This window comes from Diadema antillarum, unplaced genomic scaffold, assembly GCF_040938485.1.
Source record: "Diadema antillarum isolate AM-2024a unplaced genomic scaffold, OU_Dant_1.0 seq00000910_RagTag, whole genome shotgun sequence".
In the NCBI taxonomy this organism is placed as follows: Eukaryota; Metazoa; Echinodermata; class Echinoidea; order Diadematoida; family Diadematidae; genus Diadema; species Diadema antillarum.
In genome coordinates, this window is record NW_027271766.1 from 54,196 (window position 1) to 73,403 (window position 19,208).

General features: G+C 40.0%; 1 protein-coding gene across 3 annotated transcripts in view; it reads left to right on the top strand.

The window, feature by feature from the left end:
* Positions 1-1,475: 1,475 nt before the first annotated feature.
* Positions 1,476-19,208, top strand: part of LOC139741209 (UTP--glucose-1-phosphate uridylyltransferase-like) — a 38,126-nt gene continuing 20,393 nt past the window's right edge. Inside the window, exon 1 of one of the 3 annotated variants that reach the window (XM_071651801.1) lies at positions 1,476-1,638. In XM_071651801.1, the coding sequence (XP_071507902.1) occupies positions 1,615-1,638 (24 nt within the window). In that variant the 5' untranslated portion in view covers positions 1,476-1,614. Of the gene's footprint in view, positions 1,639-10,485; positions 10,748-16,318; positions 16,448-19,208 lie in introns of those variants that run through there. The other 2 variants (XM_071651799.1, XM_071651800.1) reach the window with 2 other exon arrangements.

A 19,208-nucleotide genomic window follows, 5' to 3' on the forward strand; every position in this document is an offset into this window, starting at 1 on the left:
CGCAATAGAAAGAGCTCGACTTGAGAGTTGGTCCCAAAACAGACACCAAGAGGTAGGCCTACGCCGCGATCACACTCAGTATACCTCCACATTACAACTTACAAACTGAAATGTGTCAGCTATAAATAACCATCAAAGGAGCATACTTTGCACCCCATGAATTCTAGTTATTACTGACAAAATAATATGATTATTGTGATTTATTGGTTGAAAGCAGTGTCCATCTTGCGTTGCCATGGCGACCGGCGATAAAATTACGTTAGGCCTTGCTCACGAAGATTTTGAGATAAAATGAGTGTTTGCGTCACAGTGGACCGGAGCTGTCATAAAATTGTTTTTGAACAGAGAGCGTCTAAAAACAAGCCGGTGGGGAGGATGGATGGAAACAATTCTTAGTAAAATGTTGACCGATGAGAAAATGAAAGGATGACTCGTAGTGCGGTCGGCCTACAATGTATAATTTCTTATCTTTTTGTGATCGTGAATTCTGTAATCTCATTGGCCAATCACGCCATCCATGCTCCACTGTCAAAGCAGACATGTTGCGCCTTTTACTCTCACAGAGAAACAAGGATATTTCAAAGATGCGGCACTCAATGATCAACTCTCTATACTAACTATATATGAGTGTTTACGTTTTTTTTTTTTTTTTGTTATTATTATTCTGCCCCTTTGCAGCATTAATGATTCGATCCGGGGTTTTAACCTTGGCCGCATAGGCCTCTCCTGTGAAAACTGTATAGGTAACTATATAAAACATGTCACCTCAGATAATACAGCAAAATTCAGGGTTAAATGTTTATAATAACACTGTGTGTAAATTTGAGAAGGAAACTTAATTAGACGGTACCGGTATCTAAAAAGTGAGATTTGTTGAGTGTACTATCTAGTATTTGTTTTGCATAAATCTATGTTTTATAATTCTCTCATGACATAGGCCTACATCTGACTTACATTGTTCAAATGGGAGAAGTTGATATTTGTTTGCCACAGGGGCTGCAGAACAAGTTTCCCGTGTGGGGGAGTGGCATGGCCTGAGGGGGAATAGCAATGGGAGGGGGATAAAGGGTCAATCGTTACCCCTCCCCTCCCCTTCCCTTCCCTCCCCTCCCCTCCCCTCCCCTCCCCTCCCCTCCCCTCCCCTCCCCTCCCCTCCCCTCCCACCTCCGCCCCTTCGCCCCTTCGGGGATGGTTTTGGAGTTTTTATGATTATCACTATCTATTCAATATTTTGTCGGGGTTTTTTTTCCCTTTATGAGCCAAAGTGTGGTTGTCATTTAAAAAAAAGAAAGAAAAAAGATGAAGAGATGTGCCACATGCAGTTTTTCACAGCACATTCGTGATCGAGTTGTGGCAGAGAATTCAATTGTTTTGTGGCATGCGATGCTATCACGCAGCGGGCACGCGAGGCATCACACGCAATCGACACGTGCAGGGCCTGGCGCCGCCAAGTAAGGTGGGAGACCGTAGAAGTCAGCGACTCGACTCGCTATCGCTAGCGAGATCGACGCGCGACAACATAATACAGCTGGCTAGCTATAACTCGCCACGTTCATGAAACCACGCACAGTCCCCACCCACCTCCCCCTGATCTGACCGACGCCGACGTACGTCATGAGTTCCCCAGTCCAAAGTCAGGTACACATCTTATCTCGCATCGTTTGCTCTTTTGTTCTTTCGGATCGATTTGCCTAAGTGCTGATCAAATATTTCCGTATGTGCTAAAACAAAAACACTAAAAAAACAGACGTTTGTTTGCTTGCTTGCTGGGTCACCCGATCGGTAGTCCCATCTATATGAATTCCTGTCGGTTTTGACGTGACTTCGCTGCGTAGGTCGTCTTCACTTGTCCCAAAACTCCTAACTGGTTACTTCAGCTAGTCAGTAGAGGAAGAATAGGCTATAGCATGCTAGAGACCACATTGATACTCAATTAGAAACTAGGCTTGTCTAGTGAACTAATCAGAAGTGAATTTTAGTGGACTAGATCTAGACTATGTGGACAACCAAGAAGGGTAAAATTTAGGGCAGTCGCGTGATCATGAGCGCAATGTCAATGAGCATCTATTATTTAATGTTTATCGAAAGCTTAAAATTTATGTTAATTGTGAGTCTTTTCGAATGGTATTTCTTACTCGAGACTATAAGTACTGTCTCTCTAATCTAAGCTTGAATCAAAGCTAACGAAAGACGAAGGTCTGTATTCCCACAGACCAAGAATAGAATCTATACCTGTGGCCTAGTGACAAAAAAAAAAAAAAGGTGTGTAGATCTAGATCTATCTAGCTTTCTTCAAGTTCTGTAAATCTTCAAACTAGACTAGCCCTAAAAATCCGTCTGGCTGGAGGAGCTTTTTATCATTTTTGACTGTTGCGGTGTATAGGAGGGGATTCCGCTCCGTGAAGCCAAATGTAGTCTCCGTGGACATATCCTTAATGACCAGATGAATTTTACTTGGTCAAGGGCTATGCAGCCTATCAGATGAATTTGACTTGTCATGTGTAAGATGCGTAGAGTAATTCTAGTATTCTACTGTAGTGTTTTTTTGTTCTTTTTTTTTTTTTGAGAGAGGAATGTGGCCCTACTCAGACCAAAAGTAACACTAGTATGGTTCATGGTGGTTTAGTATAACACTTGAGAAGTGAATGAACTATGGAGCTCATATGGAGTATGGTGCTATTTTATGTACCGTACTTTAATATCCATGTTGATATCTCTAATTCTATGTGACCAATTTTACCAAAATTACAGGGGATACTCAATACTTTATTTCCGAACACTCATGTACAGGAGTAAATTTGAAGCAAGTCGGTTATCAGGGAATGTTAGTACCAATGTTGAATTGGATGTCACTTAAAACAGCGAGCGACATACCGGCATGCGCAGCGAAATTAGTTATGTAATTTTGCACCAGTACTGTAAAAAATATAACCTGTATATTTGCATACAGATATTTTTGCAAATGAGGTAGTCACGGACATTTTCGTGAGATGTTGTTTTGACGAATTGACACTGAGAATATCGTAAGTGCATTAGTACCCTAGTGTTTGGCGACTTTTTTGTGTATTAAATTCACGGACCAACAACAGTGATTCACAAAATTCACGAAAATTAAACCCTCATGAAAAAATAGCTTATTCAGTATGGGGATATGATGTCTTTGAATAGGACCACAAATACTGGGGCAATGGTACAGATTATTATGGCTAGCCAAATGTGTCATAAGAGCGATGTATCATATCAGTGCTTTGGGGATAAAAGAAATAAAATACACAGAAGAGGCAATGCATCAACGTGTTCAGGATAAAGAGATAAGATGGATAAACCATGAGCGTTAATGTACTTTCATACCCATGTTACCGTATATCTCGGATTCTACTGAACGAAATTGTGCCAAAATCACAGAGTATATTAAATAGCTTATTTCCAACCACTGGCTTCAATTCAAACCAAAACAGTCACAAAGTGTCAATGTCGATGTCAACTTTCATGTCATCACTCGGAACAACTCGCTTCTTTGCAAGGGATTGCAGCAAATGCTGCCTTCCCATCTGAAACTGAAATTAGCCATCTGATATTATGCAACAAATATTTCAGGCAACTAGAAGCAAAACATCAATGTACAAAATTGTATGGCAAGTTGAATGAAGTCTGATGAGAAATGCAGTTCCTAGATTGCACAAGACCACAGACTGTCTGACTGACTGACTGACGTACTGACAAACAGACAGACAGAAATGCATGCACACACATACAATACCGGTAACCAACTTCTTTCAACTTACCACAGTCATTGCACCTTGATTTTTAGCCCCTGCGTTGAGTCTGCTCACATAATATTATATTGACCGAAAGATCGGTCTGTATCTGTCCGTCGGGGAATGTTCCGCGGAGACTGCGTCTGGCTTCACGGATCCCCTCTGTATACGGAGGACAGCGTTAATGGCAAAGTATAAAAGAGTCCTCCGGACAGACGGATCTTTCTGTCTAAATATTATACAGCTAACTTCAGTTTTAGCTTGTGCAAGCAGTGCACACCATGATCTCTTTGCGGAGAGTGAATTTGTTCTGAGCGACAGCTTGAAAGTCGACATCAATGTTAACACTTTCCAATGGCCGCTTTGATTCAAATTCATGTGAGTGATTGGAAATATGCTATTTTAATGTATATTGTACATTGTATATCCTGTGATTTTGATGCAATTTGATTCAGTAGAACTTGAGATATCTACTGTATGTGGATGCGAAAGTATATTAGGGCCTGAACTTTTTTTGTACACTGTCAAGTTATCTACTCTAGCTATAGCTAGATGATCTACACTGGTGAGTGTATTTCCATTTTAACAAGAAGTTTATTTTGTCATTTCTGGTGCCATATAGATCTAAATCTTGCCAGAAAAATTCCCTACCTGCTACCACTGCGGTTGTATTCCCGATTTGCACTGTTAAGTCTAATATTGTAGAAAAATTGATGCAATGTGTGAATTTAGGGCTTATAGTTATAGTTAAATGTACACTATAATTCTCAATAGATTACCCAAATTTATCATTTTCCTTCTAACATTTCTGTGATATGCACTTACAATGTACATACAAAGAAACTGAGATGAAAGGACACATTTTACACAAATGTAAGAATAGGAGCAAGCCTGTGAGCTCAGAAACTGCACACAGTTTATCTTTCATATGATGCCACTTACAAGCAAAATTATAAGTAAAACATGAACTTGAAGCATATGAAAGAACATTTTATTCCTAACAATACTATCAGAACATGGATTCTTTTCGAGTATTGGTAACATAGTGGACATTTTGAATTTGATATTTTGTACCATGTACATTGTACATAAGTATGTTGTGCTGGTTATTGTGTCAGTTGCCCAGCCATTTTATCTTACTTTGTCATGCATCTGTGTTTCCTGAATGTCAATAGAGAGAAAATGATTACCTCACAAAGATTTTCACCATAATGCACCATTGCTGAATATGGACTAGACCTTGTGCTATATTGGTGAATGTACCTACGGTACTTTGTAAATTATTTTTTGTTTTGTTTTGTTTTGTTTATTTTTTTTTAATCACAAGGACTTTGACCAGAAGTCAGACACAAACCAGATCTATGTACGTGTAGCCATAAATTATGTATGTGGAACATGGGGCTTCAAATTTAACACAGATTTATTGCAATCCATAAGTTTGTTTGTGTTTTGAGTGTGTGTATTTGTACACAAATTCTGTAGGTCAGACAGACACATGGTTAAGGCAGAAGGAAAAGAGTAGAATTAAATTGATGCTGTTTTATCATCCCAATTAATATTTGGTAGTACTTACGTGTAATTGGACTTACCCATATAGCCATTGATATCATCATTTTTTAGGTAATTTAAAGAGATTTTATGATTGTCATTGGGTTACATGTATAACTCATTTATGTTTGTTGTTGAGTGAAGTCAGTTCTGAATATTTTACTCATTTCAGGGCAATGGCTATGAAGGGAGTTAGGGGAGCAGATGATACAATAAAGCAGGTTATAGTCTGAGATAATCTTACAAATACTTTAACCCATTGAAGACTAGTCCCAAGTATACTCGGGCAGGTGTCTATGGGAAGTGCGTATCATAGCAAAACCAGCCCGTCCACAATGGGTTAGTATTTGTAAAACTGACATTTCCTTGTTGAAAGTCTGAGCTTCAAAATATTTTCAGATGTGGAAAAAAGGACAAATGTTTGGAGCTTTAATAGCATTTTTAAGCTGTAAATGGTGTGATCTAGTGCATATTAAGTGTGATATCTTGGCTAATTCTGACATAAATACACTTACATGTATCAGGGCTCAACCCTAACTTTTTCTCTGGTGGCCTGTTCAGGCCACTGAAATCTTTAGATTTGACATTCTGGTGGTCTAAGATAAAAGGAAACATAAGCCCCAAATTAAGGTATTTTTAAGAATCTTCTTCACTGGAAATAGAAGTGAAAGAGAAGTGGATGTTGTGTTAAAAAGGTGACTGCAGATTCAAGTTTGTTCATAGCGGATCCGGGGTGGCCCCCTTTGGGCCATGTGGGGGCAAAATGTGGAGCAACTTTTTTCGTCATCTTCTTTGAAAATGTATGATCAAATTTTCTCAAAACTCACCAAAATGTTATATCTAGAGTGATCGACTAAACATTGTACATATATTTACAGTATATAAATGGGCACCATGCCCCTTGGACCCCCAGGGGACCCCATAGCCCCCAAATCAGAGAATCTGAAGAAAAAATATCTTCTATAAAACCAGAATTGCTCTGAGTAAGTGCAATCTACATTAGTGTACATGTATATACTTTCAAGTTTGTTTATGCAGGGAAGTTTTAGAGCTAGGAGAAGAAACAAGAATCTCTACCGTGTACCCAGGCTCCGTGCTGCCAAGAAGTGGCATGCTCTATTGCAGGTGTTGATAAATTGCTTTGACAAAAGACAATACTTCTGTCACAAGTACATGGTGTATGCATCACTCATGAAATACAACATACCTAGCCAACTGTAATCGCTGTCCCCTTCAATATTTTGGCAGCAATCGTTTCATGTGTGAAGAATATTAGGACACATGAAAAAGATTAGTAAAAATTGTACTTCTTTCGCTGTAAAATGCTACTAAACATGCAGAAATTTTATGCACATTAGCCAAATACTTAATTTGAAAGATTTAACATTCAAGTGCTAAACCTTGTGAACAATATTATGCACATTGGATGTGTGCAGGATTGTTATACATGTATGTTAACTCTTGTATGAGATACATTGTACTAATACTCCTTCTCCAAAATGACCCCGTTTACAGTGAGTGAAAGGGCCGGGCTCGGCTGCGGCCGAGCCTGGCCTTCACTTCACTGTAAACGCACAAAAGGCCAAATGCGATACCAAAATCGGCCGCGCATTTGGCCAAGCTCTGGAGGTAGTTGGCCTTTTCTCACTCTAAACGCAAACTGGGCCAAATGCGGTACCAAATTTAGTCTGGCTTCCAGACCCTCTGCCCGTACTATTTCGCTGTTCAGGATATTAACGCCCTCAAAGTCGAAAACTAGTATAGTTTAAGGTGGTTTGTCCTGCAGAGGCCTTTGCCTTTGGCAAAGGCGGCGACTTTGTCGCCGCAGAGTCTAGTTGGCAAAGGGTCTGGAAACCAGACTATACCACATTACCACCGGCGCCCTCCCAATATTAGTGTTTGTTAACATGCAGAGCGCCACTACGACAAAATATTGAAAGGTTTGACTTAAAAGCCCGGCCCAAGCCCAGCACTGTAAACTGACAGAATTGCGGGGCTCGGCCCTGCAATTGAGGCCGGGCTCGGCCACGGCTCGGCCCGGCCCTGCACTGTAAACGGGGTCAAGGAGATATGAAAAAAAACATAAAGTAGTAGTTTTTCTGTACAAGATTGCCACCAATTTCCATACAGGATTTCAACATTTCCCATGAAATATTGCTTAAACGTGTTAAAGCAAAACCCTCTTCTTTGGTCTTCATATCCAAGCTCTGTGGAAGAGCGGTTTGGAACTTGGAAGAGCAGTTTGGAGCTTGGAACATCAAAGCCAGTGAAATGCTGAGAAATCAACTGTCATGAGCACTATAGAACCTTTGCATTAATTTGCACAAATTGCAGAGATGTCGAACTCCTTCTCTATTTACACCTCCCTGGCTAATTAATGGAAGATTCAAGGGTGGCTGGATATATCCAAGTACATTGTATTATTGCCTCAATTATTGTTGAGGCCAACCACACCTCCAAGCAAGCTTTGGCTTTGTTAAACTTTGTCAAAGATATGCAGATTTGAATGGAAAATAAGAATTTCACTTCTTTCACAGTGGCTTTTGTTTGGGACTGTGGCGTGCTGTTGCACTTGAGTGGATTGGTATAATACCTTAAGAATTTAGAGGGAACTGACTGAATCTCCTTTCTGCAAGACGTTTGAAGGAATGCCCCCCCCCCCAAAAAAAAAAAAAAAAAAAGTTTTGAGGTAAAGATAGGACAGCTGAATGAGAACATGTCATCTCAGGTATTTAGGTCTCCTTCTAGATTCAGTGTGATAGTCTTCAGGGACAAAAGATTGAATCAGCAGGTGCTGCAAATTGTGGATTGTTTTCTCCTCCATATTTTCCTCTTGAAAGTTCTGCAATGAGCATTCGGTTTTTCGATACCTGGAGTTCCAAGTCGTCTTGCGCTCCAGCATGATTTGGTATGACTGGCTCCACAAATATGAGAAGTGTTAGTCAGATGCTGACACACTAGAGGTATTCCACTCTCACAGGACTGACTACAAGCAAGTACACATGGGGTGCAAACAGGTTGACTTTGGGCATTCGCTCTTCCTACAAAATGTTTTGGAAGGCGATCTAGGTGAATTCTCGAAGGTATGGAAAAGATTTCTGTGCATGTGTTTTACCTTCCACATTTAATACAGGGCATTTGCATTTCCATGAATCGTCAACTTCACATTCAAATATCTTTGCCTGAGTTAAATTACCCGGGAATAGAAGTGGGTACCCGGTACATTGATTTTTAACTCTGAGACTGGAAGTCGTAAAGGAAATTGTACTGTATTGCTTGATCAGTCTTGATTTAAAATACATTCATGGCTGCTTACAGTGTGGAGTAGAGCATTTGTAATTACAAACAATGGAGGTTACTGTATTTGATTAAAGCAAGTGCGTTACAATTAGCTGGTGCTTGGGGGTGTTGTCTGGTGTGGGGTGGAAGAAAAAAAAGTAAAAACAAATGTGTGTAGTATTTGATTGTAGTCTACAAAATACTGTTTTGTCATACCTAACTTTTAATTTCAATTTTCTCTACACTCTTTATGGAACATTACAAATATTGTGTTGTTCATAAACAGTGTGCACTGTTATGAGACATGATACAAGGAAAATAAATTTTCTGATAACTTTCTCTGTTGAGACTCTGTCTTTGTGAGTGTTCAATATCTGCTCATTGAACTTTACAAACCTTTTGTTCAAGCTGAGATACACAAAGCATGCTCCATGGCAGCCATCTTGTACCAGCTCTGCGCAGAGTCAGTAAGATCATGGCGAGATCAGCACGAAACTAACTCCTTGCTTGAGAGAACTCGTACCAGGATTTTAGGGTAAGGGCGAATGTGGGTCGAAAAGGGGTCAGGGTGGGGTTGATGTAGGATGAGACAGGCGGGCATTGAAACAAGATACCAGCATTCTTGCTGTAAGCCATCTTGCACAAGTCTCCTGCCAGCTCTGGCATTAGCAGGGCTGCCAACATTGGAAACTACTGTAGTAGTTGAGAGTGAGACTCCCATAGGCCAATGCTGTAATTTAGGAGTCAAAATGAGTGAGATCAATAGAAATGCATGCAAATGAAATAAAGTTTTAGAGTGAGAAAGGACCAAAATGAGTGAGTCTCACTCTCGATGAGTGAGAGTTGGCATCCCTGCATTAGTTTGTGTGAGGTTAGTTTGAGCAAGGAGGTGTATACTAGGTTTAAGTGGACTAAATCTAGCTTACACTACTCCAATAACTTTTTACATGTGTGAAGCTGCATCATCAGAAACTTTACTGTGAAGTCTTGATTTTGAACCTTGAAAAGGTTCATGACTTACAAGTTGTATGTATCTAAACCATCATTCCACCACTGAAACCCTTGAAATGAGTCACATTTGTGAATTTAGCAATAGATAAAGCTTCTCTTTTTATGGCCTATTGCCTATGTACATTTGCCCCATTTACACTGAAAATTTACCATGTAACATTAGGCTTAGAAATTCCACACAATTGTAACCTTTTGAGGACGAATCCCGAGTATACTTGCGCAAGTGTCTATGGGAAATGCATATTGTAGCAAAATCGGCCTGTCCTCAACAGGTTAAAAGTTGGCATAATTGGTGATGTAAAATCAAATAGAATGTAAATTGTAAGTTTTTTTCCCCCTTCAGAAAGCCTGTCACTGTTGATCCTCATTTGCATGTTTTGCCAAGCTCAGCTTTTCAAATGTGCCAAATGTTTTTATTTTTGTGTTGTGTTTATGTATAATAGTAGGCCTAAATGCATATCATAACATTATTGCATATTTTGAAGTTCAAACTGGTATACACCTACCATTCTTTGAAGTTGTGTGCAATACTCTCTTGTACTCTCTTGTCTTTGCCAGCCAGCTGTTACGAGAAATACCAGGGTGTTTGCACTATGTACATATTTTGCAGGAGGTCAGTAACGATGAGGTAAATACTGAAAGGTTACTGTACCTAACGAAATACAATTTCATATCACCAAGGCATTGATGAGTGTGATAACTTTTGAAACATATCTGTGATAGCCCACTGGTGCTCCAAAGTGGATGTGGCCCTACCTATTTATCTAACCCTGCTGGATAAATATGCAGTCCTCCCAGATTGTGTGCATGTGCAATTTAGACACCACTCCTGAATCAATTGCAAAGTTAAACAAAGCTCCATGCCTGTCCATTGGGACTCCCCAATGCCCCTTGGAATTGCTGCAATATTACGTGAGGATGGCTCCATGCTTCTAAAGGAGAATAATGACCTAGTGCTCGCATGAATATAAAACATCCGCTCCAGCGACGTATGGTCTCATTTCAAAGAAGGATGAGGCAAAGAGTGGGCAGTTTGGACGTCACCACTTCTTGGCGACATGGATAGTTACAGTATACAGAGCGAAAAGTTGCGCTGTCTGACAAGGCCGGAATTTGACTACTTCTTAAGCGTAGACTCTGCAGACTGTGATGTGAGTCAGAATGTTTCATTTTTATATTTTTTTTTCTTATTTCAATAATAGGCAAATCCTTTAAAACTCTTCAAGAACTATTGTAATTTTTTGAGTAGAAAGACAAATGACATCATTATTACACACAGGAAAGGATTTGCTTGGAGTGTCATGTTTACTGTAACCCTGCCATTCATCCAAAGCGCCCCCCCCCCCCCCCCCCTTAGCCGAATGGTGCATCAGGAGCATGCTGGCTCTCTCTCTCAAAAAAAATTATGTTAATTAAAACAATAATAGTAGTAATAATAGCAACATAATGATGATGATCTTTATAGCATAATGATAATGGTATTTACAGCATAGCTATGGTAATGCTACCAATTGTGAAAGAAGAGTAAAAGTTGAAAGAGAAGAAAAAAATGGTGTTAGTTAAACTTTCTTTATATTCTTTATACTCGTGCCTGCACTATTGTGCAAAATTGGATGGGAAAATTGTTTTTCTTTTCTGAAAGAGCAATTCTTTCATATGTTTCTTCAAGATTAGAATCATAAAATGAATCGGAAATTGTCTTAATTGCCATTTTTCTACAACATTTTTTTTCACATGGTGTGATTAGGTATGTCTTAAAGTTCCCATTTCATTACATAAAACCTTTGCACACTCTCCACTTTCTACTATAGACCGATTCTGTGACACGCTATGTGTATTTTTGGCATGGGCAGCACCATTAACGAGGTGTCTCAGCCGACCCCCCCTCTCCTCTTCCCCACCCCCTTCCGCGCGCGGAATGAAAAACTGATGTATGGTCGTTTTAGCCAATAGGCGTCTCGTACTGAGTGCGCGAACGCTTGCTTAGTGCGCGAACCTTTGTTACAAGTGCGTGATAAACATGTTGCCCGGGGGTGGGGGAGAGCAGGGGGGTCGGCTGAGACACCCACTATGGCTGCGCCCAGTGCCACAAATTGTCTGCTGCCCTCAACGAACCCGAATCGGTCTATAATAACCATTGAGAGGATGATATTATGGCTTTGTAAGTCAGTATACATCATAAAGAGAATGTACCCTATACTTAGTAAATGTGTAAACTTTCAGCCTAATCTGAAAACTTTGTAGTGGTTTGCTCTTTAGTTTTGAATGAATAGACCCTTTAAACCTTAAAGCCTCATTTCAAAGGGTGTACAATCTTTCCATTATTTACAATGTAGATGGGTTAAGTTAGTATGGGTTGACTAAATCCCATATCGTCTTAAAGCTTAGAGTCTGCTCTTTCAGAATCTGCCCTTTTAAAACTAAAATCCATTTCTGGCAACCTTTTGGTGGTTTTGTGATGCAGGGTCACTTACAATTATGTATGTTCATTATAAATGCATTCCACACTGCATTTCTCATGTTGTACTGATCCTGCTCTGTGAGAAGTACTGACAGGACTTCTCATATCATGTTGACAGAAAAGCAAAGAATTTTTTTTTTCTTCATCCCCGCAAAATATTGTTCATCCTTGATCTGATGTGATGGCCATCTATCCAGTCCTTAGCTATTGAATGGACCTGGGATACCATGCAACATGAAAGATCAGGGCCCCATTTCATAACAAAGTTGCTATGATGGCAACTCTTGCTGGAATGGTAATTGTCATAGTAACAACAAAATTCCAGCTTCCTGACTGGCTGTTGCTACGGGAAATTGCTATTCTACCAAGAGTTGCTATCCTATAAACACCTTTTTTTCCCTTTTTTTTTCTTTTTTTTAGATTGGGCCCAGAGGTATTGTAAAGAGGAGAATGAGAGTTTAAATTGAGGGTTGTGTCAGGAGGATGACATTTCTTTTGGACAAGAGTGGCCATTCTAATACTAGTTTACCCAAGTAGACATGAAACCTACAGGTCTCTATAGGGCTTTTTACACTTGTAAATTTTTGCTTAGCCCCGGACCAACGGTGGGGCTAAGGGGGGGCCTTAGCCCCACCGTTGGTACGGGACTATCCTTAGCCCACTTTCTGTTTACACTCGTTTTTGCCAAAGTGGGCTAGCCCCACCGATAGTACGGTACTATCTGGCCCTGCAAAATAGCAGGGGTTAGCACCGCAATTGCGGTGCTAGCACCACAATTGCGGTGCCAAGCAAGTGAGTGTAAACAGAACGAAAAAATAATCCTGGGCTAAGCGACGGAGACGAAATCCGACCCTCACTGACCAATCAGAAACGAGGTAATCAAGTGCTGCCGGTGCGTGCGTGTACGTGTATAGTACACAGCGTAATTATGGATATTCATGTGGTTTGGAAAGTCCGGGGCTAAGAAATACGAGTGTAAAAAGGTCAGTTTTCTCCTTAGCCCCGGACAAGAGATAGTACGGGACTAATTGGCGAGTGTAAAAAGCTGAAAAAATTGGTACGGGGCTAACGATAGTCCTGGGTCAGAGAAAGTCCGGGGTTAAGAAACACAAGTGTAAAAAGCCCTTATTTGAACTTTCAGTCTAATGACATTCTTTTCCCCAAAGAGTTTCTCCCAGTTCTACTTTCTTGCTATTGAAATGTCATGGTCATTGAAATGAGATCCATGTTCCCTTGGGGCTGGGACCAAAGTGGGGGCTGGGACCAAAGTGGGGGCTAGTTTTTTCATTTTGATCTTCTTTTTGAAACACGTGGTCAAGTTTTCTACAAAATTGGCAGGTATTATTGCCAGTATATATGCAAAATATACAAATGGAACCCTTGCCCTCGTGGAGATCCGTAAAAGCTCCCAAGTTTGGCGAGTTCTTCTTGGGTAATAGTCTGCAAAAATGTGTGGAATATGAACTTGCAGTACTCAGATAAGTGCTAGACCTACTACTGTCTCTTGTTTCTACTAGTAGTTTGTGGAAGAGCAAGTAGGCCTATTCTGTCATATAATGTTGGGATCACTAAAACAATTCCCCCCTTTTTTTGTTTTTTTTGTTTTGTGAAACACTTTTTTTTTCGGGGGGGGGGGGAGGGGTCTGACGTAGGTTTTGTCTGATTTACAAATTTGGAGCACGAGAAACCCTTTACACACTCTCCACTTTAATCTCGAATAACTTTTGAAAGGAGAATGCTATTCTATTGAAAGTTTGTGTATGCCGGTAAATCATGGATAGAATGTATTCAACTAGTGTGCAAAATATCAGGATAATCTAATAATTACTTCGTAGTGATTGCTGTGGAGTTTTTTTCCCCTCATTTTTTCTTCTTTGTGTCATTCATTGCACAGAGCATCACAGGGTGACATAAAGCACTTGAATAAACCCTAAACTTCAAAGCCTCTTTTCTCAGTAAACACCTTTCCAGAGGGTATACTGCTACTTTCTTTCCGTTTTATAGATCCATGGGTTACAAAGCTTCATTTTGTTGAGACACATGTATGTCATTTTGGAACTCAGAGTCTGCTCTTTCAGACATGTCTGGCAACTTTTTGGTGGATTTGTGATGCAGCCTGCCGGGTCACATATATTTTCACTCAGCATCCCATTGGCCACCCTTCATCTTGTACAACATATAATATACTGTACATATATATAGGACTAAGGGTCCTTCAGACACTGACACAAATACTCAACATGTAGACTATATATTTTTTTAACTCTGCTATGTATATGTAAGTCTAATTTTGGTATCAACATTCCTCCAAAACTGACCAGACATACTCCAGAAATGACACTAAGGATATGAAACAGACAGCACTTGATCTGGAGACTCAAAATCATGATATTTTTGACCCAGTGTCATACACTGTCACAGAGAATATGCATCAGCTGCAATCATTTGTAGATAGGTTTACCGACGTAATATGTTAAAGGCAGGGAGGTGTCTCCCTCACACATCCCTGGTTTAAAGACATTGCAATGCTCCAAACACACCTTTGTCATTATTACATTGTGCCATTATTGTTTTTATTAACAAGAAAAAGTGTATGAAAACCAGCATGCTGCTGACACACCCTTTCGTCGAATGCGGGGTATTTCGACGAATGGTGGGGCTCCAGTCTATGTGACACAACGTGACGCAGTGCTAACATCCTTTCAAACAAGATTCTATAATATTAAGAGAATGGGATACGTCTCAATCTATAAATTTTTATGATTTATGATGGGCTCACAAAGAAAGTGATTTTCTTATGCTGCGTTTACACCTTGTTCCTGGCGGCCATGGCAGTCACATTTCCGGCCAAAACGAGATGGATGTGAGACAATGTGGTGAGACGGGATAGGCAAATGTGACAGGCCATGATTGCCATGAATGATTGTTAGATTTTTAAACTGTAAAAAAATTTGCCACGGCAGTCCCGGTGCTAATGAGAAATGTTGTATGCCACAATGAAACGGGGTGAATGAACAAAACATGACGGCACGTGTAGGCTGTAACAAAACTTGGAGGTGGTCTGTAGCAGGCCACAACAGAAAATATTGATAGTCTAGCCTGACCAGACGCCCTGAGAGCAGTGTCTGATAGCTATAATGTTCACCGGGGGGAGGACTGGAGCGAACAAGACCAAAACATGAAGAGGTGAAAACAGGAGAATGTCTCATCTACCCATGGCGCATTACTGTTGTGGCCGCCAGGAACATGGTGTAAATACAGCATTAAAGAATTCCCGAGGTGCGAGTTTTATGCCTAATGCATGAACTTTGCTAGGTCTGATGTAGCACAAAGTTATCTCTCTAATTGATGGCTCTTTGGCATCTTCCCAGTTGTGATGAGTGACTATTGGCAGCCTTGAAGGTATCAAAATACAGTCACATGAAATTGAATTATCTAGAACTCGAGTGTAGTGTAAAAAACAAACAGAGTACTATAGTTGTGCTTACCAATCATGAAAATAGTGGTAGTAAACTATAGACACTGTGACCCCTCAGTGGCTAGATGAACTTAGTGGTGTTCAAGTAAGATATAAATTGCATTTGAAGTTGGGTAGGACTTTGCCAAGAACATCAATGTGATGATACTGCAAACTTTTGTCCAAGTGCTGAAGCAAACATTGATTGCATCACCATGTTTATCAGTCTAGGCGGTGGGAGAGGGGAGGGCAGGGGTGTCTGCATGTGGAGGGGGGAGGGGGCGGAGGGGTTCTTGTGATGTGTGTACTTAGTTCACAATCCCCAGCTAAGTATCATTCCTTTCTTCTATGGGTGAATGAGTGTTCACTCTTTTGAAAGGCAGGCCTGATCTGCTTGGAGTTTAGACTTTGCTTAAAAGGTCAGCTGATGATATATTCTTTTCTTCTATTTCAGTTTAGGCTTGACTTTTCGCAAATTTGAGCAAGGCAGACATGTACAGAGTGGATGTTGATCCTTTGAAGGACAGTGCTATCTCTACAGGTCAATGTTCACATTGCCTACTCTGGTCCCAAGAAGGAGTTTTTATAATAGTATGGTCCATTCTGTAGCCTTTTGCTTCAATTGGATCATACACTTCCTGCATATGGTGTAGGTGCTCACTGGTGTCTGAGACCCCCTCCCCATTTTTTTTTTTCTCCCCAACTCAAACTTCTCTCGTTTTTAAGCTTTGCAAAGTACGGTAGAAGCTGCATTTATAGACGGGTCCTAGGGTTAGTGTTTGCTCCATGCCGTCAAGGGAACAAATTTGATGGTCAGTTGGAAATTCTTCGATTTTATAGCTATATCTAGCTTTGTTATTTCATGAAGACTCAATCATGCCCAGCAGTCAGCAAGATGCTCTGGCTTCCATCATGCAGTATGCCCCGTCCCAGGCAAGTATTTTATTTTCTTTTTGAAATCTCTAGTTCATGATGGATTGAGTCACTGAGCCCTTGCAGGTTTGCAAAAGTTCTCATTTGTTAGTGAGTGCAGACCATATTAAACTTTTGGTCATGTATGAAGAGCTCAAATAACATACTGTAAAACTGGAAATATTTGTGGAATCTTTTGCGAATTGGAGCAGACAGCCTTTTTTATGGCATGAAACTTTCGGGAATTGCAGACCGTAAAAAAAAATACATGTATACTTCATTGTACATGTAGGCCTACTTGTAATACAGGCATTGGTTCAACACACACTTTTAGTGGATTTGAAACATATGAAATTGAATGTGCACTATAGTGTACTCTAAAATAAGAGCAGTTAAAAAACAAACAAAAAACAATGCGGACTATGAGTATACATAGTACAAATTGTAGTAGTTGACTTCCTAAGTGCTCAGCCAGACCTGAACTGTATTGTGCACACATGTGTGCATACTAGTATGTACGAATTGGATCAATTCCATTTACTTGGAAGGGAACACTGTTCATTCCTCCCGAGTGTACCTTAAACATGCGCTGGAAATGATGTACTGCATTGTGAACATGTATTTCTATCCAGTGTGAACCTTGCCTCTGCAACAGATTAGACATAAACTGCATTTTACTTTTGCAAAGTATTGGCTCGCAAAATTTGCAAAATTTTAATGCTGGCAAAAATTGATGGTTATACCAAGGAGCTATGTAATAGCTCCTTGGTTATGCAGTACTTTTCTCAAAATCATGGGGAGGTATTTGTCCACATGATCAAGTTATGCTCTCTTCTGGGTTTTCATTGGTAGTGTGAACAGTTTGACTTAACTAAAACATGAATTAGGAGATGGAGCTTTAATTAGCTAGACCTTTTTTCATCATTTCCTCAATGGTATGGGCATGTATAAAAGGGAGCATAATTATAGCATCTACACTGAGAATGTGTAACGAGAGTTGTATGATTGATTAGCAGCCTATGGAGTTTACGACACAGCTGTTGTACAATGTATGGTGTTTTGTTTGCAGCTAGCCATCTGCAAGGAGTCTTTTGTGTGGCCCAAAAACTAGAAATGCTAAAAATACCCTCAGCAGTTTACGGGTTAAATATCTGAATGCTATGTCACTTTAACTGCATTCAGAATTGTGCATTACAATACATGATTTCACAAGTGTCGAATCTGTACATGTCAGGCACAAGGCTTCATGACTGGTTAGACTGCTCAAGGGGAACTCGACTGTTTCGGAATACTGTGGGTGCTTGTACAAGGTGCTTCAGTTCATGTCCCTGAGGCCATCTCTTTCTTCTTCGCCTTCTTCTTTTTAGTTGTTTATTCCCCAATTTTTCACCATTTTCATGGTGATGAGGCTTTTTGATGTGATGAAAGAGGTGTGACCTCACTTTGTAGTGCTGTCTGCCAAGATATCTTTAACAGAGAATCTCAGAGACTCCACCCCAAGCACCTTCTGATCTGGAGATTCTCCCGCCTGAAACCCCTAGCAAATGGGAGACTCCAACTTGATGTGCGCGAAGCGTTAAGTTCCTTGTGGTCAGGGTCCAGCTCTAGGGTTCTAGATGTTATCTCATACTATCTAAGGCTTATTTTTCAACGTATGATGACACTAAGTAAGAAATCATTTCAAGCGGGAGAAATTAAATCTCAAGCGGGAGAACAGGAGATTTTGCAAAAATGGGCTTTCGGCGGGAGATCTCCCGTCGAAAGCGGGAGAGTTGGAGTCTCTGGAATCTACAGTTTTTCTTCTGACCTGCAATTATTATATGCCTATATCCTCCGTGCTGCTTAAATGAACTCCCTGTAGAGACCTTGTGTCATAATAAATGAATTCAACTTTTAGCCAATAAGCAATAAGCTAGTTCATAGCTCATTTGCACATCAATTGTTTAGGAAATGTTTCCTTTCAACGTGGTGAATTTCTGCCTCTAGCAGGCTAACAGGTTGTTACATCCTCTTTGACGTAGGCCTATGGTAGGCATTAAGTTGCTAATGGTACATGGATCATGCAACTATCAAACCCTACAATCCATTGCTTGACTGTTAGTTCCATGCCACTACATTAATCTTTAGTGAATGTGGGTACTTGTTTAATCATAAGAAAGTACCAGTTTGCAATCAGAAATAATGCAGACAATATTGCCAGTATCTATCTTAGTGTTGATCATGTGGTAAGCTCAGGATAAGTGTAAACGCTGTGAAAAATGAGGTAAGACCAATTGATTCTATGCTTCTATGAGATGTGATTGAGTATCAATATTTGCTGGATAGTTAACATGTCTGCAACACCACAGAGAAGATGATTAATGGGTGTGTGCAAATTTTGCTAAAAAATGGATAATCAGAATTATCCATTTATATTGTGCATGTAGATGGTTTGTTATTCATTATTCTTGTTGATTTTTAATTAGTGGGTACATGTGTGCAAGTGCTGTGTCAATTGTAAGCATTGTAGAAGTTTAACATATATTGTACCATAGAGATGCACTGTAAGAGTCAGCTGTTTTTTTTTAACTTGCATTTTGTTGATGTGCACGGAGCAAACTTAATGGAAAATTGATGCATGTAATATGAAATTAATGTCTCTGTCAATAGAGTGATGGATTTACTACATGTTATGGAGGGTCTAGAATAGTACTGCAAATATGGGATTTGATTGAATACTGAATGAAGGCAAACATTACAAGTATAATGACTTTCATAGCACAAATTGAACAGCCTGTGTTTC